The sequence below is a fragment of the Gymnoscopelus microlampas genome, assembly GCF_963454915.1.
Source record: "Gymnoscopelus microlampas genome assembly, chromosome: 18".
NCBI lineage: Eukaryota > Metazoa > Chordata > Actinopteri > Myctophiformes > Myctophidae > Gymnoscopelus > Gymnoscopelus microlampas.
The window spans coordinates 13583477-13608793 of record NC_139955.1 but is presented as its reverse complement, the minus strand read 5'-3'; the positions used below and the strand labels follow the sequence as shown (position 1 = coordinate 13608793).

General features: G+C 41.8%; 1 protein-coding gene across 1 annotated transcript in view; it reads left to right on the top strand.

Moving 5' to 3' along the window:
- The window catches only part of ctnna1 (catenin (cadherin-associated protein), alpha 1), a 151015-nt gene that overhangs the window by 6560 nt on the left and 119138 nt on the right, over positions 1-25317 (top strand). The window contains exons 4-7 of the mRNA XM_084041905.1: positions 7461-7627; positions 9354-9473; positions 16969-17238; positions 24013-24216. Coding sequence (XP_083898031.1) covers positions 7461-7627; positions 9354-9473; positions 16969-17238; positions 24013-24216 — 761 coding nt within the window. The remainder of the gene's footprint in view (positions 1-7460; positions 7628-9353; positions 9474-16968; positions 17239-24012; positions 24217-25317) is intronic.

Sequence of the window (25317 nt, the reverse complement as noted above, 5' to 3'; positions counted from 1 at the left end):
ATGCATGTTAATCGAGGGATTTAACACCGTCAAGATATGTAGCTTCTCGTATGTCTGTTTTTGAGATGTGCGCTTTTAATAATAGACTGTTGATAGTGATGAATATTGAATGAGACATTCTGCCAGGGACTCGTCACCATTTAAATGATGTGTTGTGTACCTTCCACCCTTCGCCAATTAGTAGTTCTACTTTGTTATATATATTTTTTTCATGTGCTTTGATATCAGAATGATCCTGTATGGAGCTGTTGCCAAGGAAATGACTGTGGAGCTTAACTCCTGCACGAAGAGTAGGGGAAGGCAAAGTGTGCAGATGTCATCGATGATTTCAAATGTATTTAAATGAAAAGGCTATATCCACCTGCCTGCTGAGAATCAACTGACACACGCACGCACGCACGCACGCGCGCGCGTGCATGCATACACTCTCTCTCTCAAATCCTCCCAATGCTCATCATATGAGGATGTCTTTTTGACACACTAGATCGGTGGGTTTAGGAGCCATGACTCGGGGGTGGCTATTATCACTTTGTGAAGTGATTCTCAGCGTTTGTCTCTCCTCTATTCCCTCCCAGACATCCAGCAATTTAGATGCCAGTATGTGTGATGTGGTTAGAGTTTACACACACACAAGCGCACACACACACACACACACACAGTCCCCCGATGCTCGTCATATCAGGATGTCTTGGCACACTCGTAGGCTAGTGAGTTTAGGGTCCATGACTGGAGTATGGCTGTTAACTTTGTCAGTGTCTGACTCTCCCCTCCCAGACACCCAGCAATTTAGATGCCTGTACGTGTGGTCTGGGCTGAGTTTGGAGGTGGCCACAGTGTCAAGAAATGGCCTGCATTGTGTTCAATGTCCGGGAATGTCACAGTAGCTTTGGTATGCTGTCATTGGACAGGAATCCCGTGTCTGTTGTTAGCTGGTGCCTGGGCTTGGCTGTCAGTTATGCCACGCTGCTCAGCCAAGCGTGCCCGGACTGATAATGCTGCCATTGAGCAGGGCTAAACCCTCCCATGGATTCAGAGGGCATTTTCCACCCAGCTGTGGCTTACCAGCTGTTTAAATGGGCAAGGGAAAAAAGCCTGAATAATCGTTAGGGGAGGGTTATTACGCTAAAGCCTACATGTTAGGAGGCTGATAGAATGTTGTTTCCTCTAGACATATCTTTTTATTTTATTGGGATTTCTAGCTCCTGTCACCACTTTTACCATGGAGCATTTCATTCATCTGTCACCCATCCCTTAAAATCTCTGTGAAATGGCGTTCAGGGCAAATTTGCCTTCCTTGGATTGACATCTTTCCGCATGATGCAGAAATTCAAATATCAAGGTGGGATTTAATGCAGAGCGGGACTTGATTTGATTGACATGATGGACTATGACACCTGACAAACAAATAAAATTAATGAAACTTTGTTTCAATGACCGATAGGGCTTGCCGTCAGTGACAGGAAAGGCCCATACGCAATATTTGCATAGTCGTGAACATACTATATAAAGTGTGTGTATATACAACAAGCTCACAACGCATCGCTCTGCAACGTGTTGTGAGCTTGTAAATAAGGTATTTTCGGTGTGCACGGCATGCCAACTTAATAAGCTATATACTGTTTCTTTCCATCATTGCTCTGCTCATCTGTTACACACATGGCAGCGGCAACTTTTTATTTTATTTCCTCAGGCTGAATGAAGAATCAAGTTCTTCAAATGCCGCCTAAATTGTTGAACCTGTTGTGTTCAGATTGAATGGATTTTGATTGCAATCTGGTGTGCGCATTGTGAACCCAGCCTAGGCGCCTAATCAAAAACAATGCACTCTCCAACTAACAAGGAATCACCTGCAATGTCACTGCACCGGTGATCAGACCAGCTTGGAGCTGGTTTTAATTGAAGCCCAAAGTATAGCATTGCACTGTGATCACGCCAGACCACAACGCATTTTAAGACCAACACACCCCCACGTGCAGAATGCACTGCCGCTAGGTGCTATGCAGCATTGTGCCGGGCAGAAGATGCGGCCAATCTTGCAAGCGCTATTGGGGGACTACATTAAAATCCATTTTATTTATCAGCTGGAAGTCCTGAGTTCAGATTGAGTTATAATTTTTTTGTTGGTTTACAGGAAATTACTACTATAAACTATAAATCTGCATTAAGATACTGGCTTATAGATACAATGAGATACTGGCCCGTCAAGCTTGCATAAAAGCTCTGAAACATCCATCTTTGACTTCTTGGGGACATTCAGGATCAGTAGGCATTTAATCACAATGCTAATGACAATGCCGTCTCGTATCCTCTTCTCCGCTATTTATTTGCTTCATCTCACATCTTCATGTCATCCTTTGTCTCCTGTCTGCAACATCTCCAACCTCCACCCTAATGCTTTATTTATAGTCCCTCGTATTACATTGTTGCGCACTGAAAAGAGCCAATCTACAAGCACAAATGCAGTGCGTCATGTTGTGAGCTTGTAGGTCTGCTTTCTTCGGCATGTGACACCGTTTAACTGACTGTGCATCTGTTGTCCTTTCTGGTTATGTGGCTTATTGTGTGATATACATTTTAATCATTTCATCATGCACTTGTTCGGCCGCAGGTGAGCCTTTAGATGGATGGAAGTTTATTAAAGCAGCAGCGATCACTATCTGGCCATGAAAATGCCTTATTGATCTGACTCACCAGGGCTGGGGAATAACAGTCTGTGGGTGGGCGTGTGCTTTTCATGTGGTCTATCATTTGCACAAACCGCCTTTTGCGCTCGGTCAGGAACCAGCATGGTCACAATCTACACAATCTCTTTAGTGCAGATTAAGTAGCGTTGCCTGCTGCTGTGTGTTGTGTTCTTGTCAACCACTACTTGAATCGGAATGCCCTCCAGTCAAAGATGCTAAAACACTTAAATCTCATCTTGGAAGGTTGAAATTTTAAGAATGGCTGGACAATGTATCACAATTTATCAACATGTCTCCCAGCAAATTATTTTTTTCAGATGAGCCAAATGTCCTTGAGTGTTAAATTAATAGATTTCTTTATGACATTTTATTTCCATGTGCAGTGTGCCCTAAATGGAAAATCTAGCAAATAGATCTAGCAAATACCAGGGATGAAAGTTTAAAGCCTGCAATTATAATAATGTGTATATATATATATTTTAATGCGAGTTAATGTTAATGTGTTATCAGTTGCGATGGTAAGACTCCACCCAATGCAATGAATAGTGAGTCTGAGCATTGTTAATCACTTTTTCATTCAGCAAAATGTGTTAATATAAACGTCACAATCATTTGAACCACTTTAACCATATTCTATACTTTGGCTATTAAAAAATAGCAGATCTACAAGCTCATAGCGCGGCACCGCACTATGAGGTTGTAGATCTGCTATTCTTTTAAAATCCCTGGCACAAAATATTTTTAAGCTCGGTGGTCCACGGCCAAATACAAATATAGATTTTGGGGGTCCTTCACGTGAATACGTTTGAGAACCACTGCTCTATGGAGCAGTAGATCAATTTGACAACTCAGATTAGTTTTTTGGTCAAACTCCTGTCTCTGGCTTTGGGAGACCGTGATTTGTGTTTCACTAATGTAGACTGAGCTGGCATAAGAATCACATTATTTAAAAGTTGAAATTTGGCAGTAACGCCCTCACTCCCCCAGCAAAACTGTTTTGGTGTTTACTGTCTGCTTAATAATGTGAGGCTACAAACCTCATTTGTGTGCCCAGTCAACTGTGTAGGCATATCCAGTGTAGGACAAAGCTTGTTGCCGGATGACCCAGACAGCAAGGCTTTGTCATCATGCCTTTGACCTCTTTTTTTTCGGAGGGGGGTTATAGTTTGTTTGTGTATGCTAGCGGTACTGGTCACTGGGTGTTGAGAGATGTGTGTGTGTGTGTGTGTGTGTGTGTGTATTACTCTCTAACATACTGTGTAGCTGTACAGGGCAAATGTGTCAGACTACCCCTCTCCCTCACGTCCTCTGTCTTCTCAAATGAAGTGACTCCAGTGCAATTAACTTGTAGCCTGCAACCAACTGTTGGCTGCCCACAGGTACTTGCTGTAGAGCGGCTTGGGCAGTCCTTTGTGCCTGCAGCCATCAGGCTGCATGACCAAACCCCCAAATGTTCTCTTCTGGGATTAATGACTCAGGATTGATGACTCTTGCGTTACTCTTGCTCATGGACTTCTGGGATGTACACTAGCACCAGGACAGTTGCCTGCTTACTGTAACTGCTGTAAATGTTTTTCTGCTGACAGTTGCTCATTATATGCTTTTTCTGTTGATAGACTGTACACATTTATCATCCATATACAGTACTTTAAATATATTATCCATACACTTTGTAGGCTGATTGACACTATACACGTATCAGGCTCATATCTACTTTCAATGCGGTCTGCACATAATATCCATTCACTGATGAAAGCTCTATGTCCATATTACTGGTGATAGTTTGTACAGTATCCTTACGTGGCCGCCTATATTATATGTACATTTATTAGGCTAATAGTTTATTAATTACGCTAACTCAGTCACTCTGACTAGATCAGTCTAGCTATTTAAACTTAATTTTACTTAATGAGTCTTATTTGAATCTCTCTACAATTACCTGTCCTACGATGACACCTGAATTTCCCCACAGGATCAGATAAAGGTCTATCTATCAATCCGTTCCTATAGTGGGTACACTCCATGGCAGCACTATGGACATGAAGATAATGGCATGTTTTCTTTTGTAACATAGTCCTCCTGACTCCTGACAGAGTTGCTACAGCATGGCTAGAATGATATAGCTTGTTACCGGGGAATGAAAGTTGCCACAGGGAATTATTCATGTCGTTTGCAGAGAGAGAGATGGCCAAATGGATGGACTGGGTGGGTGGGCAGGAAGGTAGTTGGTTTATGGACCACATGACGGAAAGGTGGTGCAGAAGAAAGGCACTTATGTGAATAAGAACTTTCAAAAACATTTCTCGATGACAGATATGAACTTTTTAGTGCATGTAACTCAGCAATAAGTAAAGCAGGGCCACATACAGTACAGGGCTTAATGTGTATATTAGTAGTTAAGTGTTTTACTTGGCCCAGCAACATTTTAACTGGCCCTGCTGCCAAAACGTAAAGCTATTTTTGAGAAATCGCCATACACACATCCTTAAATTGGAGCAGAGCACCAAAATGCAAATGAACAATATAAGACCTATAATTAGCTTAATATGTAGTTCCCCTCTAAAGTGCATAAATCCCACCCATTTGAAGCATAAAGTTATAAGCATAAATTTCCCCCCATTTTTGAAAAAAAAAAATCAGGCTATGCAGTCTAAAAGGCTAGTTCATCCCAGGAGCTGTGCTATGCTGAGCTGTGCTGTTCCTTATACTCTACCAGACCAGATGTCAGTGGTTTGAAACCACTGACATCGCCATCCTTAGAGACCTGTGCTGTCATTGCAGTCAATACAGAAATCTGCCCTTAGATTATATTATTAGCTTGTGTCCAAAGTTGACATTTTGGCCTAAGGGGTGTGCTAGAGAAAAGGTCATTGTGTCAGTCACATGTTAGGCTTCATCCTCCGGGGAACATGAATGCACTCCGCAAGGTTCATGGCAATCCACTCATTAGATTTTGGCCTAGGTTGGCGCTAGAGTATTGCTTATTGTCTCTGAGCATGAAGGTAAACATTTAAAAATGCAAATATGGCTTGGTTTAGTATGCATTTTGTGATAAAAGAATATAGTTAATAAATTACGGCTAAATCTAAATCAGAGCTGCACTGCTTGGCAGTCATACAGTCTATGGCTGGGATGATATCAGTCGTATTCATTCAAAATCAAGATCACTTTTTGCCGTAAATACACCAAACGAGGGAAGTTTATTTGTATTGCACATTTCATACACAAAGGCAATTCAGAGTGATATACATAAGGCATAAAAAGGCTGTTAAAAAAAGAAACTAAGCATATCATTAATAGAATGGAGCAATAAAAACACTGGGCATGAACAATGTCACGGTGCTGCTGTTATGTATTTCCTTTTTCTCATACTATTGGTTATACAGTAAACTCGCATTTGTCAGTAATATAGTAATTGTGTAAGAGCATTCATCCTTAAATGATAAGGACAATGTTGTGGCCACCAAGGGTAGCAGCTAAAAAACAGGAAGTAAGGGTTTTCACATTCATAAATTTTGCCCCAGTGACTGAACGGGAGTAAACTTTTTAGCACAGGGTTGGTGGCATTTCAGAGACACATTGAAGACTGCTCGGTTTTATAGCTGCTAATGAAACATTAGCTGTACAACAATTATCAAGATAATGTTGAAGATCATGATAGTGTCCCTTAAGACCTGAATTAGGTCTATCTGATGCTAGAGTTCTGATTTTAAAAGACAATGGCACTGCGACACAGTAAAAACCTCAGTGGTCATTTTAACTCAAAGTGTACTAATGTAACCAAATGGACCCACTTTGTCGGCTGGGGAACGTGAAGTGAATTATGACCCTTTTGGCTCTCCATAGCAAACCTCGCATTGTGATGTGGTGTGAGCATGTAGTACATCACAGATGATTTGACTGAGAGATGTGCCCAGATTTTCCGCTTTGAAAATACTGGCCAACTTTTTATGACTTGTTAATCACAGCCTCGTTCAGTTCCTCAGAGGGAGCGGAACATCAGTTGTGGTAGCATGTACCTAATGTAGCATCACAGACTGTTGAATGCGAAGTTTCCCTCGGAAGTAATTGGGAAATCAACAATAAACGTTAGCAGGCTATATTTGATAATGTAATGTCCGCGGTCACGCCCACATTGCGATGCATCTTCGAATCGATTATTTCCACACTTCTAGTGGACACTGTTGTTCTCACTTGGCAGATGATGCTACTTCTGTTCGCTGCGTGCCACGAAGTGTGACTACAAGCCTTCATTTCATTGTTGTTTACATTTATTTATATAGTGCTGGTGTCGGGATGGACTTTTCAATGGATCATATCGAACTAATGCTTTATAATAATGATTGCCATCCACGTTATTTGCCTGCACCATGTTATTAAAAAGGCTTTAATTGTCAGAGCCAGTGCCTTCCTCCTTCATACTGCGGCTTCAGAATGCCACTGGTCCAGCCTGAATTTGGCTTGAGGCGTGGTGGAACCCCCTTGTTCTTGTTTTAAAATGTCTCTGGGCACTTCAGTAGTTCCTCACAACAATCAAATGTTTCCTGAAAGTAAATTACCAATTTGTCCTATCCCGTTAGACTTAGAGGCAGTACATTCTCAAGTACATTTTCCGCTTCATGAAGTTCACTTTTATCTATGTAATCCGAAGAATCTCATTTATCTATCTTTCTAACGGCAAGATCTAACTCTGCAGTGGATGTTGACTTAAGGAAATGAACAAGTAATGTGCTACTGTCAACTGAAAATGACAACTCTTTTCTTTTTCTGTCAAAGGTGAATCCATGAGGCAGGCCTCCAGTGAGTTTGCAGAGGACCCCTGCTCCTCAGTGAAGAGAGGCAACATGGTCCGTGCTGCCAGGGCCCTCCTGTCAGCCGTCACTCACCTACTGGTGCTGGCAGACATGTCTGATGTCTACAAGCTGCTGCTACAGCTCAAACTGGTGAGTCCAGTCACCTTCCTTCTGAGTATTTAGGACACGTTCTCCTTAACCCATTGAGACCTGAAGCCGATTCTACATGTCTCCTAAATCTCAACGGTATTCTTGAAAACGTATGTTTCTATATCAGTGGTGCTCAATCTTTTTCATGTCAAGGACCCCCAAAATGATATGTATTTGGCCGCGGACCCCCATCAAAACATGTTGTTCCAGGGACCCCCCAGAAGCAAAGACTTGAGTTAAAAATGTTCGCTTTAGAAATATATATATTAAAAGATTTGCACACATTTTCACGATTTTTCAAAAATAGCAGATCTACAAGCTCATAGCGCGGCACTCGGTGCCGCGCTATGAGCTTGTAGATCTGCTATTTTTGAATAGCCCAAAGTGTAAATTAATGCTTTTTAGCTCAAATCTAAAAATGACACAGTTCCAGGTCTTAATGGGTTAATGCTTCAGAAAATGGAACCAAACTCTCCCATCCTCAAAAGGAAAGACCTTGAATTTAGACATGATTACCTTGCCTGGAGAGAAGGTAGTCGCTGTGCCTTTCAGCTTTCTTTAGCACATTAACCCATTAAGAGCGGTAAAGCCTATATGTTGCTATACCTTTTTTAAAACCGGGAAAGCATCTGTGTCATTCATCTGTGTCATTTTAGATGTTGCTATTTGTATATCGCAACAGGAATTCTTTTTTGTTTTTGAATACAAATTTGAACATCTTCTGAAAAGTTTTATTAGAAGGATTTAGAAGACGTTTTTAAAATCGACCTCAGGTCTAAATCGGTTAAACTTTGATTGCTCACCTTGAAGGAGAAAACGACATGGTTTGTGAGACAACAGGGAATGGCCCTTCCTGTTCCTTTTAGTTTCTGCATAAAGTCTTATCGGTGACTAACCTGCTCTTGATGCAATCACACGCGCCTAGACAGGCACAGCCAATGAGGTCATGTGAACTATTTAAACGGGCGAGACAAGCCTCTTGTCAGACTTCCTAAAAGGGCCAGAGGCATCCTGCATCGCCATGTTGTGATAACAACCAGGCCTGTACGGATCGGAATGGAGAGACGGGGACGCAAAGCTCTTGAAAAAGACTCTGCTACTCCCCCACATTTTGAGGGTTTGAAATGTCCACAAATATGTATGGTATTACAGTGTTTGGTGTCACTCGCATGGGGATCCACCCTGTTATTCAGTCGGCTTCCAGTTGATTTAAAACATAACTGTGTAGAACCTACTCTTAGCACATATGCGTCTCACTCAGCTACCCTATCTTATCAGAGCTCTGTTTATAGCCTTCTACTTCATTATGTTCATCTCCTGCCGTTCCCTGTCGGAGAGCACAACCAGAATGTGGAATGCCACAGGGAAATGAACCGGCTAACATCCCTAAAGAACCTTGAAAAGAAGCCTGGAATGCAGACTTCTGTAGTGGAGTACAATGTTTCTGTGGGCTGCAAAATACATTTTGGCATTTGAGTCATGAATCAATTCTCAGTGGTGACTTGCAACCACCTTGAAGCTTTTGGTATATTTCTCTATAGGCTCTATCAAATATTTCTAGCCCTTGTTATCTTCCCACAACTATTCTGTCTTCTACATTTCTTTTTGTATAAAAACTAGTAACAAGAACCCAAATTAAGATCATTGATGTTATGCAGTGAAAATAATGCTGTCTAATATATGTATCTGTAATCATCGTCATCCATCTGTCCCATCTACTGTTCAGGTGGAGGAGAACCTTATGAAAGTGCGTAATGCGGGAACAGAACAGGACCTGGGGATCCAGTATAAAGCCCTGAAGCCAGAAGTGGACAAGCTCAACATCATGGCTGCCAAAAGACAGCAGGTAAAGTACAGCTATCCAAAAGGAGAGGGAGGGAGAAACTGGATGAAACACAATGGTGGGTCACAGGCGATATGGATTAGATGAAGGGTATGTTTGAGGTGAGGGATAGGTTGCATTAGCAGGTCGTTACCGGAATAGGTGTTATCGGGTTGATTTGTCGCCGTCTTTCACAGGCGGCCCACGGAGCAAGTGAGAGAGGGAGTACTCCATGCTTTCGCAAGAAGATTAGATGGTATAAGCATGAACAATCTCCTTATTACCGGTTACGGGGAGAGTGTGGAGGGCAGGATGAGTGTGTATGCTGGATGCAGCATGGGTGACAAAACCCATTATCTCAAGATGAGAATTGTATCATAAGCGGTAGTCAGCAGTGAAGTGCATTCCGTGATGAATTCTCTCAGTGACACAACTGAGTAATGAGACGAGCACGGCTTCCTATCCAGTACAGATCAACTAGGTATACAAACCTCACAATGCTAATTATGTTTTGATTGTGTTTCACGCCCGCTTGTCATACTCTTTTCAACAGGGACTTTTTTCAGCTAGACTTCAAAGTTATCAATGCTTACAATGGAGTAAAACAATGGCTTTGACCAAAAAGTAGCTGTAGAAAACAGGAAACGTTTGGGAACCCCTGCTTTTAACATTTTTAAATGCTTTGGAAAGGACTCTGTCATTGTTGCTCTGCTGGGCACAACAACATTTTCAAACACACCAGAACTACAGGTCTGTTTTCCTTGCCAAGTTAAATATTGAATGGAGAGAGTGTAACACGCACATTACATTGTTTCCCAGCTTTGGAAAATCTTGCACTTTTTCCAATTATGCATAATGAAGTTGTGCCAAGTTTTTAAGCTGACAGATGAAAGACTTCATAGTCATTGCATTTGATTGCATTCTTATGAAGAAAAAGTACCCAATGTGGTGCTAAAACCTTTTAAAATGTCAAAGGCCTTAAAAAGTATTCGGATAATGTCAAATAAGTCGTCTCTGTGGCATTTAAGAATCCAACTTAATGTTGGGTCTTAATTTGCTGGGGTCATTATACCCTCCCTTCCTATTCTGCAGAACATATACGTAACAGAAACACATGGTAAAGCTGGAATGGGCGAGAGCGTGCACATTACCTGATTTATATTTCATTTTGCGGCAGTGTTGCTCACCGAAAATAGCCGATCTACAAGCTCACAGCATGTCTCATCGACGCGTTTCCCTTCCTCTAACGGGAATAAAGTTACTGCTACCACCAGCAAACTGCGGGCTTATCGATTCTTCAAGTGAAATCTATTTGCTTTTAACAGTTGCAGGATCCCCTGGGAAAATGGGAAACTTACCTGATCCTCCACAAGCTTAGAGCATATGAAGGGAATTGCAATAATGGGCGACATGACTGGAATCTACAAACATCTTTTGACATTTAGTTTAACACACATTCTCATCACATGAATTTATGGTTATCAGTTGATTTGTTCTTCAGGCTCATTAGTTACTGTTTCAACTATTTAGCAGCAGGAGGAAAAGCTGTCAAAAGAGACAGCTTCAAATCCCTTTTTATAGGGATTAAAAGCTTTTCTTATGCATTTGAAACCATTACCCTGCATATACATCATCTCTGTAGGTAAGACAAATAAACTGCCACTTAGGAATGTAATGCAAATGGAATTTGCTTGAATTTGCAATGATGTAAATGAATTTAATGGATGACAGAAATGGTACGTGTACATGAGTGCATGACATAATGTGGTTGAGTGTGTCTCGGGCAGTAACTTTTGTTTGACAGACGTCAGGGAACGTTCATGTGTGATTATTGAAAGAGCTCTTGTTAGAGAAGTCCAACACCGTCCGCTGTTGTTATACCCACATATTCTGCATTCTAAAACCTGGGACTCGGCCCAAGTTAATTTTCCTCTGTTTTTAACCCATTAAGACCTGGAACTGTGTCATTTTTAGATTTGAGCTAAAAAGCATTATTTTACACTTTGGGCTATTCAAAAATAGCAGATCTACAAGCTCATAGCGCGGCACCGAGTGCCGCGCTACGAGCTTGTAGATCTGCTATTTTTGAAAAATCGTGAAAATGTGTGCAAATCTTTGAATATATTATTTTTTAAAGCAAACATTTTTAACTCAAATCTTTGCTTCTGGGGGTCCCTGGAACAAATATTTTGATGGGGGTCCGCGGCCAAATACATATCATTTTGGGGGTCCTTGACATGAAAAATATTGAGCACCACTGATATAGAAACATAAGTTTTTCAGAAAACTGTTGAGATTTAGGAGACATGTAGAACCGGCTTCAGGTCTCAATGGGTTAAAACAAAGTCGTTCACACGTAAAGCAATCAGAGTGATTGCATTGCATTCACACACTGCCACGGTTCACAGAAATGCTAATGTTGAGCAAGAGTTGGAACAATGGTTGATTGCCAACCCTCTCCTGCATCGCTGGTGGTATTTAATGCCAAATGGAGTTGGATAGATAAAGCTCACTGTAAAATTACAATAAACGGGAACAGAATCCAGAAGGTGGCGAGAAGCTCGTGAGGAGAGCGAGCGGGTGTGAAAGTTGGGGTATTGGAATTCAGCTTTACAGGACAGAAGACGGTTCCGAGTTGGTCATGAGCATCTTGGATGGTTCAGCGTGACGGGGTCAGAGAGACCACCACACCTACAGGCCAATCCATAACATCGTAGGCTTGAGTTCTGCCAGTGTCGGAAAGTTTGGTTGCGTCGTGGCTGGTGTTGCGATGATAGTCAACGTTATAGACCGCTATAACAAACCACCAACCTGTAGAAATAAAAGGAATGTTATGCTTGTGTTTACAGAAACGGCTACCAAAAGTAATCATTATTTCTGGTCTATGTGGAAACCGTTTTGTGACAATTGCATGTAGATATTATCAGCTCCCCTAGGAGAATTACCAAGCCCTGTAGTCCTTGCCAAGTCAAGATTATACAGGTTACGGAGGTAAAATATTGTTCCAGCATATGCCAGCTGACATAGGACATAGTGTACATTAATGAACGTAAGAAATTAGAAGAATAAGATTTTGCAAGCGCTTTAACCAACTAAGCCCTATTCAAACATTTTGAAATGTTTCGCATGTTACGACGTGACTAAAACAGGGCGGCCTGGTTGAATGTGGTTAAACTAAGGCTAGTCTCGGACCACTTGAAATTGCATATCTGAATGCATAATATACCAAAATTAACAGATTTTGGCAGGAAATTTGCTTAAAATTGCAATCATGTTAAAATGTTTTAATGAATGGAAGAAATATCCATGTACCAAATTGAGTGCATTAAATAATGTGGTTTAGATGGGGCTTTTTAGTTGGGTCATTTATGGCACTTCCGTGACCGCGGAGAGCGAAGGTCCGTTTCTCAATGGATTTGTCATCTAGGAGGGTTATTAAACAAATTTAGCCGGGGTGTCTTTTTTAAAACGGCGGGGAAAATTTGTGGGAGACCAAAATCCAAAATGGCTGCCGTGAAAATGAACTTTTTAATGGTTTGACCTACAATGATGCACAATACATGGTTTCAGAGCTTATTTTGGTCAAGGAATACATATATGGTGTTTATATAATGATTTGACCTATTGTCGACCTTCAAATGCAAGATGGCTGCCAATTATGAGCTCCAAAAGGGAGTTTTTTCAAAATCGTCACAGAGCCTTCATATTAGGATCAAATGAAAGCTCTGCTCATGATGAGTTGAATAATATACAGTATAAGTACACAGAAGTAATCTCTGAGGTCAATAAAGTCAATGTTTGTGTGTAAACAGCAGTTGCTGATTTGCGGTTTCCCATTAAATAGGGTAGGCTACTGAGAATATGGTGTCCAGTTCATCCCATCACATTTTCATAATGAACCAAAAATAAATGAGCTCTATAGCCTAACATAAAATAGTATTCTGTATGCAAAGCTAGAAAGGTTAGTTGCTTGAGGTGAATTTAAAGGTCAACTCATTTGTCACCCTTATTTTGTAGTATTGCTCCCAGTGTTTCCTGTCTGTCTTCCTTGCCTTGTCTAACCAGTCTTGTGATTTTGTCAGTGTTTCCACCTGTGTCCTCCTAGTCCCCCAGCCTATCCCAGTGTTGATTGTCAGTTGAGTTCACCTGTGTCCTGTTAGTCCCTGTATATTTAAGCCCTGTGTTTGCACTGTGGTCTTGTTGGTCTGTTGTCATGCGAGGTGAGGTTTTTAGTTGTTGTTCTTTGTGCTCAAGAATCTTGGACATTAGAGCGTCTGCCATTCCAGAGCCCTTGAATCGCTTGTAGATGGCATAGATGTAGGACATCAGCTGGTGGAAAGTTACGAGGATTGGGAGGATGTCCTTGAACATTAATGGATTCTCCGCCTTGAGCTGAGTGAACGTCTTGTAGGTGGGCAGGTGACCAACAAGAAAGGAGAATGGAATATTCTTCTGCCGCATGGCCTCCACATGTTTCACCATTATGTCATTCACCACTGACTTGCTTGGAGGTTCATTGTATGTTGTGTGGTAATTAGGCATGCTCTTGTTGGGTGGTGGATGACAGCAGGACTGGGCACCACTCTATCCTGGAACTCGCTGCTCTTCAGGTGGTGGTCTTCTGCCATGATTGTCTACACGAGACAGTGCATGTATTACAGAGCGAGCACGCTGCGGAGCTGACCCATCCACTGGTGGATCTACCCTGGGACAAGCAGGTGACTCACTCTTGCTACCAGGGGGGGCATCTGTACTGGCAAACCTTTGTCAGTTCCGCACACTTCTGCTTTAGCTGTGCAGAGATTTCCTTCTTCTTGGTGAGCGTTTCAGCAGTCTCTTTGCCTGGTTTCTTTTCATAGCTCTCTGGCTGCATGTACATGACATTTGTTCGATGGACTGCTGTAGAGTCACCTGTCATAGTGTCAATCTTGAAGTCGTCATTGTCGATGATCACGATAGCTGGCTTGCTGTCTGCGATCTCGTGTGGGCAGGTTGCTGATGCCTCCACATCCATCAGTGCCCAATGGTCATAGAGGAGCAGTGTGTCTGCAAAGCTGATGCAGACACCGCTCTTGTGCAGAGTGTCTACCAGATCTTTACTCCTTGTCATGCCATGGACATTTACTCCCAGGTTGATAGCAGAGCTCCGCAGTGTGCTCGCTCTGTGATACATGCACTGTCTCGTGTAGACAATCATGGTACAAGACCACCACCTGAAGAGCAGCGAGTTCCAGGATACAGTGGTGCCCAGTCCTGCTGTCATCCACCACCCAACAAGAGCAAGCCTTATTACCACACAACATACAATGAACCTTCAAGTCAGTCAGTGGTGAATGACATCATGGTGGAACATGTGGAGGCCATGTGGCAGAAGAATATTCCATTCTCCTTTCTTGTTGGTGACCTGCCCACCTACAAGATGCTCACTGAGCTCAAGGCAGAGAATCCAGAAATGTTCAAGGACATCCTCCCAATCCTCGTACCTTTCCACCAGCTGATGTCCTACAGTACATCTATGCCATCTACAAGCGATTCAAGGGCTCTGGAATGGCAGACACTCTGGTTACAGCAGGGGTAGTAGTGGAGGGGTTGGTAGACCAAGCACTACGAGGAAAGCACTACAGACAGGGCGTGCTGTGCATCCTGCTCTGGCGAGAGGTTCTTATCCAAAATCACTTCCAAGATTATTGAGCGCAAAGAACAACGACTAAAAACCTCACATGACAAAGGTCTACAGACCAATAAGAACACAATGCAATCACAGGGCTTAAATAGACAGGGATTAACAGGACACAGGTGAACTCAACTGACAATCAACACTGGGATAGGCTGGGGGACTAGGAGGACACAGGTGGAAACACTGACAAAATCACAAGACTGGTTAGACAAGGCAAGGAAGACAGACAGGAAACACTGGGAGCAATACTACAAAATAAGGGTGACAAATGAGTTGACCTTTAAATTCACCTCAAGCAACTAACCTTTCTAGCTTTGCATACAGAATACTATTTTATGTTAGGCTATAGAGCTCATTTATTTTTGGTTCATTATGAAAATGTGATGGGATGAACTGGACACCATATTCTCAGTAGCCTACCCTATTTAATGGGAAACCGCAAATCAGCAACTGCTGTTTACACACAAACATTGACTTTATTGACCTCAGAGATTACTTCTGTGTACTTATACTGTATATTATTCAACTCATCATGAGCAGAGCTTTCATTTGAGCCTAATATGAAGGCTCTGTGACGATTTTGAAAAAACTCCCTTTTGGAGCTCATAATTGGCAGCCATCTTGCATTTGAAGGTCGACAATAGGTCAAATCATTATACAAACACCATATATGTATTCCTTGACCAAAATAAGCTCTGAAACCATTCATTGTAGGTCAAACCATTAAAAAGTTCATTTTCACGGCAGCCATTTTGGATTTTGGTCTCCCACAAATTTTCCCCGCCGTTTTAAAAAAGACACCCCGGCTAAATTTGTTTAATAACCCTCCTAGATGACAAATCCATTGAGAAACGGACCTTCGCTCTCCGCGGTCACGGAAGTGCCATAAATGACCCAACTATTTTGTTGAGTCTCGGGCAGTAGGCCGCAACATTTAATGAGAAGCCTAATTTTTTAAAAAGCCATATATCTTTTGAACACATTCATTAGTGCGTCCCGTAGTCCTTCCAACGAAAAGATAATCAGAATATATAGTGCCGATGTCTGAATAGCAATGTATTAAATGGCAAAGGCGTATTGTAATGTCCCGATTATGAGTGTGTAGTGTTACCCCGGGGAACAGAAACAAATCTGGGTCATCTGGTGTAAGCTTTGTCACACTTAACCCATCAAGACCGGGAACGCATCTGTTCGTACTTCGTATCTGTGCTTCTTTGGCTATTCAACAATAGCAGATATATAAGCTCACTGAGTGCCGCACTACGAGCTTGTAGATCTGCCATTTGTTTTTTTTTTATTGTGGAAAATGTATTTATTACATTACAAATGTTGCTATAAACAGCGGTTCTCAAACTTTTTCATGTCAAGGACCCCAAAATTATATGTATTTGACCACGGACCCCCCATCTCAAAATATTTTGTTCCAGGGACCCCCCAGAAGCAAAGATTTGAGTTAAAAATGTTCGCTTTAAAAAATATTATAAGAAGATTTTCAAAACATTTCACAATTTCCCCAAAATAGCAGATCTACAAGCTCATAGCGCGGCACTCGGTGCCGCGCTATGAGCTTGTATATCTGCTATTTTTGAATAGCCAAAGTATAAAATAATGGTTAAAGTGGTTCCACAGATGCGTTCCCGGTCTTAATGGGTTAAGTGTCTCCATGAGGGCATAACAGGCTCATTTTGAATCCAAAGTATTATGCACCCCCTCCTTCCCTGTGGAAATCACTTTCTCTACACCTGTTCCCCTGTTGCCTGTACCTATAAAGCATTCCACTCACTTCTCACTCATCTAACCTTTTCTGATTGTTCTCTCCCCCCCCCACCCCCCCACTGGTAGGAGCTGAAGGACGTCACCCACAAGGACCAAATGGCGGCTGCCCGCGGGGTACTGCAGAGGAACATCCCCATGCTGTACACGGCGTCTCGCGCGTGCCTGCAGCACCCCGACGTGGCGGCCTACAAGGCCAACCGTGACCTCATCTACAAGCAGCTGCAGCACGCCGTCTCCGGAATCTCCAACGCCGCCCAGGCCACCGCCACCGAGGACTCTGCCCTGAACACGACACCCGGGGGCGGGGAGTTGGCCTACGCCATCAACAACTTTGACGTAGGTTCACTGACGTTTGTTGCTTTTGACCCAGTTTCTTTCCTATTCACTCGCCTATTGCACATTACTCACCGCCAGAACAGTGAATGAATACACCGCAGAGGAGACCTTATTAACCAACGAACAACCTTTTTGCTATGCATGGGATTCCTTTGGTCCCTAGCTCAGTATGATTATGATTCACATGGATGATTGTTTGCCTTGCTTACCTTATTTGAAAGGGCACATAGGCTAAACATTTCAAAACGGCTTATATTTTCATTTGGGCTGCCCCCTGGAAGTCGATATGTCATCTGTTAAACCGTTAATATCAATATCCGACTATTTTAAAGTTACCGTTTTGTTGCCGTTTGTGCTGAATGGCTCATAATTTGAACATATGGCATGCATTCATGTTATCTTATCGCTTGTATTTTTGCATTCTGAAACTCGGAGAGGCCAATATATCTTGATGCATTCTTTGATGAACCCGAGATGATATTGATTCAGATTAACCCATTCTGAGACTTTTAGTCATTTAATAATGACATCTCTTAAACGCATAGCTGTGATTCTTCTTGTCATGATGGTATCCCGTCTTATCTCTACTGTTGCTGCGGGGTAATAAGGGGGGAAATCCACTCCACAGTCTCATTCAGAAAGAAAGCAGGTCATGTCAGCTCTGAGTTGTTACAACGCTGCCTTGAGAGGTTACTTGAGAATTCCTTTGCTTTTAACGCAGTCACTTCCCGTGCTCAACTGAGAACTCAGGATCTCTTTCTCTGCTGTCCGTCCTGTTTGTTCCTCGCCTCTCCCTTTTGTGATAAAACCCCTGTATATTGAACTGCATTGCATTCAGCATGTCCTTGTAATCCAGGATTGACTCCTTTTTGGGGGGGGGAGTGACTAAAAGGCTTTGAATTTGGCCTGGGTAGTGGTGTGCACAGCTAACCATTTAGCCATCTAACTGCTCATTTTAAAATGGCAGGATATTGATTTAAGTTTCTAAGTTGCATATTATTTGGTAGATATAGTTTTTTATTTATTATCAGGATGTATCAGGATTGTTGTATATTTCAGTTAGCAGCACATTCGCGCACTAAAAATAGCAGATCTACAAACTGACAACACGTTGCGCTGCGCAATTAAGTATAGATACGTCTTTTACTGATGCTTATTCCCCATCCGCAGAACGAGCATGTTTATAGTGATGTGGTTATAAATTATTATTATTGTTTGATTTCCTCTGATTGTCTGCGCAAGTTAACTTAACCCATTAAGACCTGGAATGCATCTGTGTCACTTTAGATTTCTTTGGCTATTCAAAAATAGCAGATATACAAGCCCATAGCGCGGCACCGAGTGCCGCGCTATGAGCTTGTAGATCTGCTATTTTTGAAAAATCTTGAAAAAAACATAGGTCAGGATTTAGAAAACATTTTTAAGAATCGCCTCGGGTCTTAATAGGTTAAGTAAACACAGGGACTAGCGTTTTCATGCGCGAAGTTTCCCTGGACATTACATGCGCGAAGTTCCCCTGGACACAAGCCCATGTAGTATAAAGTGAATTCCGATGTCTCTGTCTGACGGCGTTGGTGAGACACTGCCGTGTGTCTGCTCCCTCAGAACATGTTTTCTCAGCAGCCGACCTCAGGGTCAACAGGCTGCCCCCACACCACGTCTACAAACGGATCTTTATCAAAGCCCTGGTGCGATGGCCCGATTTCCTCCTTGATAATGTTACTTGAGAATTGTTTTTATTATGTATTCAATATCCCGATATGATTTAAAAAAAAGATCTTTAGGTGAACATTACAGTGTCAAAAAGATGCATTTTTGTGGATACATCCGTTAGCACACGCACACACACTGCCTTTATTGAATACCATTTACGGCCACCTTAAATGCAGTGAGTAAAAACATGGATAGGAGAGTTAAAAACTACATTTTCCTTTTTAGTGAATCTTCATAATCATTACTTAATGATGAGATAAGACCTTAAGAAATAAGCCAGCTCTCCACTTAATCTTTAACACCACTAATTTCCCACTCACCCATTAGTTTTCTGTGGTCATGGCAACATCTCTGTGGCTTAATAGGATGTATAGGACTCTTGCAACACAGCTAATGGTCCTCGTAATTAAGGAAAATAAATTACATAGGTGATATATCCATCCTGATATACTCTTGCTTTAGTTTATTGTAGATAATGTACCTCTTAGCTAAGTTGGGGAGCGTGATTCACACAAATTTAAACTGTCATTTGTGGCATGCGTACATCCACACAGAACACAAATGTCACAACGATAAAGCGGTGTAGTTTATTTTTAAAACAAGGTGGATTCTGAAAGGAGGCGTCACCAAATTAACATCAAACTATTGTTTGACGTGAAATATCGGCAAAGATGCATTTTCTGTTTTTTATGCATCATGCTTGAGTAGTCTACCTGGTTCTGAATAGAAAATACATCACTTTATCAGTGCGTAATATTCACTTCCGGGGGGATATACTCTTTTTTTTTTTGCACACACACAAAGAAGTGCCTTTAACCCATTAAGACCTGGAATGCATCTGTGTCACTTTAGATTTCTTTGGCTATTCAAAAATAGCAGATATACAAGCTCATAGCGCGGCACCGAGTGCCGCGCTATGAGCTTGTATATCTGCTATTTTTGAAAAATCTTGATTTTTTTTCTCCAAAAACTGTTTTTAGAAAACATTTTTAAGAATTGCCTCAGGTCTTAATGGGTTAAATATAAAGAGAGGTACTCAATGGTGTTGTGTAATGGCTATACAGCAAAAGTCCAGAAAGTTAGTTTAACTCTGAGAGGGGGAGGAGAATGGACCGTTAAAGGTCAATTTGTACCCTGTGTACTTAACTGTGTACCACTAAAAACGATGCACCATGTAGCCGTGAATATACGTGCATCTTATAAACATACTGTATGCAATGGTTCTTGCTTCCCTTAAGAAGAGAAACGACTAACTCTTTACGCTGTTAAGCACACACAATAGGTCTTTGTCCTCTTTGTTGTTTAATCCTTAGTGTGTGTGTGTGTGTGACCTCCTCGTAAGATATAATAGTACACAGTAAATCAGTAAAATTCTTTGTTTGGTTCATCAGCATTTTTTCTTAAACTCTATACTACAACAAATAGCAAATAGATTTGAAAATGCTTTGTTAGCCTATATATCCTCTGTTTTCTACATTTTTTCTTTTTCTATTTCTTTTTTTAACATTTTTAAACTTATCCCAAAATAAGGATGCAAAATATATCCTTAATGAGATTAAGTATAGTAGTGAAAAATAGGCATAATAAAGAAGGAATAAATAGAGTAAAATGTATGATGATCTCACTGTTGTGTTCTATGGTATTTACGGCATAATCAACGATGAGTCCTGCCGTTATCGAAAAATAATGAATGCTGTGGATGCTATAATTGCATGTCTAAATTCGGCTGAGCACAGTTGCACTGAATCTGAGACAAACAGCATTCACTGCCTCCTCCATCTCTTAATGCAGCAATCAGTGGAGTTTCCTCTCTTGTATCAACGGTTATCCATCACTCAGTCTCACGCAGCCCTTGGGAGCCCATTGAAAGACCACTTGTAATGAACAAGGTTGTCTTTTCTTTTACACGTTGTGACTTTTCCAAATCCTCCTTATGCATGTGGGTTGAGCGTATGCATCTGGCCAAAACGCTCGGGGGGGAAAATGCTGCAGCTTCAATGTTTGACTGATAAGATCATTAGAATGTGAAGCCTGTTGCTGTTCATTATCTCAATATTTTCATAGATTTTTGACAAGGTTAAGTGCACATTACAAATACACACACTTAAGACACTACAGCATACAAAAAGAAACAAAACAAAAGAATAAACGGCATGTTCATTATCAATATAACATACGCATTTTATGTGTCAAATGGACAATTGTTATGACATGCATATTTTACTATACATATGTATTTTACAATACATATTTTAAAAGTGAATCATCTGTTTATGTGCTGGGACAGTTATTCTTTGGCAACATGATCAGGTCCAACTTGGAAAAACCATAATCCAGTAGCTCTTAGTCTATAGACAAATGTACATGAGGCGAGCTAATCGCAGCAGAAAAGCAGAAAAGGTATTTGTCAAGGGATAGCACTTAAAGCGACATCCTTTTTTATGCTTTTTACTGTTGCTTACTTAACCACATGTTTTTTGATTTGAATGATTTTGGGCATTCCAAAGTGTTAAGTTTTTCTCAAAGTCAAGATTTTTCAAAAATATGTCGAGGCTTTACAGGATAATAGTTGAGTTGTTTGTTGTGCCCTAGCGTCTATTCTGGGGCGAGCATTCGGTGAAAATATCATCTCTACAAGCTAACAACATGTCACGACAAAATCTGCTGTGCGCTATTTTCAGCAATGAGATTTGGTGAAAATAGGAGTGCGTAGTATAGACCCCAGGGGACCCCAGTGAACTAAGTATATAGGGTTTTAAGTGGTTAAACTGCTCAGGATTTTAAAACCTCCAGAGGTGCGTCTCCCTCCCAGCAGGCAGATGGCATGCCTCCGTGAAGCTTCAGAAAATGAAATATGAGGATGAAGCATAAATGTACACGAAGCAAAACGCAGAACTACAGCCCCTCGCATCTGATGCACCAGTGATTTCCTGGTGACCGTGCAGAAAGTTGTATTTCTTTTTTTTTTTAACGACAGACTTTTTCTAAAACCAGCTCATTTCTGATGCTCAATTTCAAGCGCAAGGCAAAATTAATGAATGAGTCACACACACGCACACATGCACTTTCTCAGTCTATCTCTCTCCCTCCCTCGGGTGCCTGTTGCCATGGCGACGTGACACGCAAGCGGAGCAGGTCAGACGAGATGGAATGGAGGCGGCTGGTGATGGTTTTGATAGAGGATGGGCCACCTAATAACCCATTAAGACCTGAGGCCGCTTCTAAAAAAAAAACAAAATCCTAACAGTTAGTCTGAAAAAAATGTAACCAATTTTTTTTCACGATTTTTCAAAAATAGCAGATCTACAAGCTCATAGCGCGGCACTCGGTGCCGCGCTATGAGCTTGTATATCTGCTATTTTTGAACAGCCAAAGAAATCTAAAATGACAGATGCGTTCCAGGTCTTAATGGGATAAAGCGGAATTCTAACAACTGAATTGTTGAATATTTTACTGGCTGTAAGGCGCCGATGGTTGTGCACATGTTTTTTTCTTTTCTGTCAGGCTAAGATTGCTTTCTTCTCTTGCTGCCGCGAGCAACATCGTGGTACCTTACCCTCTGCAATGCTTCTCCAGCATGTCAACTACTTCCCCCCTCTCGGCGAGCTTGCCCCTGTGAAATCAGACGCAAACAAGTGTTCTCTCTCCCATCCCGCAGATATAAGAGCAGAATGGGTTGCGGTGCGAGTACAGCACCGCTGTGACTCGTATGAAAGGGCGTAATGAAACGAGGGCTATAAAATCTAATTCATCCACAAAAGAGCATTATCTATTCATAGGCTCATCTGTTAGCAGAAATGGCTCTCATTATCTGCTGTCAAGACCAGGAGCCCACTGCATGCTGTTTTGACTCATTCCTCATTCATTTATTAACACTATAGCAGTATATTAGGCTATGGAAGAGTAGCCAAAATGTGCTTATACTTTTAAAAAGTTTCAGCAAAGGATAGTGTTGCTGTATGAATGTACCAGTGTCCCCCGATCTTAGGAAGATTGTCGTCTAGTGTTATGATATGAGACTATATACATTTTATTAGTATGATAGACTGACTGCGTTGCTTGCTTGGGCCAAGTTGGCCAAGACCAGCATCCTCATTAGCTCATGTCCACGTTGCTTTTAACCCCTTTTAAGCGCCTTCATGACCTTCTGGCCTCTTATTAAAATGTCTTGGATTAACATACGGTATGTGTTAGTGAAGTGATGAAATGTAATCTTAACGTTTCAAATATGCATGAAATCAAGTCGCTTGCCTTTCGGCAGTCAAGTCTTTTAACCCATTAAGACCTGGAACGCATCTGTGTCACTTTATGTCTTTGGCTATTCAAAAATCTTAAACATTTTTTTCCCCTTTTTTTTCCCAAAAAACTGTTAGGATTTAGAAAAAAAATTTAAGAATCGCCTCAGGTCTTAATGGGTTAAAAATACTCCCTTGATGACCTGAAAATGCATCAAAGCGGTTGTGTTTGTACTTGGCCAATGCCTTTCAAGCATGTCTGCACTTGGCATCTCCTCTGCTGTGATATAAATGACTGTTACCAACTGCTAACAAATTCTTTAATAGTATAAGAGCAAAGACATTCAAACAGTGACACTGTGTGTGTGTGTGTGTGTGTGTGTGTGTGTGTGTGTGTGTGTGTGTGTGTGAGAAATGAGCCATATATCCCACAAACACAACCAAATCCATCTCCTGCTGTCCATTTGAGCCAGGACACGAAGCAAAGTGGTTTCACAGACTCCTGTTTCACCAAATCCATTTCACCGTTTTGCAGAGTTTTGGTCACCCTCGGCCATCTCCTCCTGAAACTGTAGACGGGAGCATATTGTCTCTTGGCCCAAGGGCTTGGAAAATAAAGACAGTTTAACCTTCAAGCCCTTCCCTCTAGATTTACCAGCCAGTCTGTCAAAATCTGTCAAATCAGCTCTCTCCTTGCCAGCTGTCTCTCTGCAGGCTTGAGAAGGAGAGATCGACATCCTATGATGGTTTTATTGTCTCCCCCCCCCCCCCCCCCCTCCCCTTCTTTTTTTTTTTTAACCCTCAGTGTAATTTTTGTCCTTTACAGAAACAAATCATCGTGGACCCCCTGGCATTCAGTGAGGAGCGTTTCCGCCCCTCCCTGGAGGAACGTCTGGAGAGCATCATCAGCGGCGCTGCCCTGATGGCTGATTCCTCTTGCACGCGCGATGACCGCAGGGAACGCATTGTTGCAGAGTGCAACTCTGTCCGCCAGGCTCTCCAGGACCTTCTCTCCGAGTACATGGGCAATGTAAGTACCTCTACCACTTATTTTTGGGCTTTTATGCCTTCACGGATAGGACAGTAGGCTGACAGGAAATGGGGAGTGACATGCAGCAAAGGCCGGTCGGGACTTGAACCCGCGGCACGCTGTCAGCCGGGTTGCCAGATCAGCCTATTATAATTTCCCCGCAAACGTTTATTTTCAAATAGCTGATGTATATGTTAAAGTGCTCATGTGGCCCATTGTCGCTGCTTTTGGGCTGTTTTTTCCTAGACCTGGTTGCTTGTTTCTCTCACAGAATCTGGCAACACTGGCTGTCAGGCTACACTTAGCCTAGGTGCCTGGGCAGCTACGTCAGTGGTGCCAGGCCACTCCCTACTTCTACTAATTTATTATTTTTCTTCCCTCAACCAGTGAGTGTCCCCTTGGCTCTGTTAAAGAGGGGCTGCACCCTGGCAGTAAACTAATGTTGCACTATTTTCCTCAGGTCGGAACCGTCCAATTAGGTTGCACTGCTGGCATCACCTGGCCACACCCCAATTGTGATACAATACTAGTACCGTTTAACCATTGAAAAATGTAGACCACACACTTTTCCCATATTGTTTTGGCGAGAGTTACTAGAACAGCTAGAAGAAACGGTGAAGTAGGTTCATAAAATGACATGATTTTACCGTAATGCTGCCTTTAAAACAGAAAATACATTTATGCTATATACAATATTATGATATCCAAAATCTCATATCATGATATCAATATAATGGTATATTGGCCAGCTGCAGTGGGTTGACAACTTTACTCTGCTCTCATTTATTCTTTGCTTGCAGGTGCCTCATTTTTCTTTCTCGTTTCAACACCTTCCCCCCCGCCCTCATTTTACCTCACTGGTTGAATAATGGCAGTACTTAATCTCTAACACCTCCACTCCTTATTCCATATGTCGGCTTGTTCTTCATCACTCTCGACACCATATGGCTGAAAAGAGAATTCTTGCAGATTTCAGTACCATGCCTTTGGACAAATTGTTAGGTTGGAGTTAACACTCGCAACTGTCTTCCACTGTTAGTGGAGAAACTTGGCTATCCTTATTGAAACCTCTGCGATTGTTTCATTTGCTGGCATAACGAT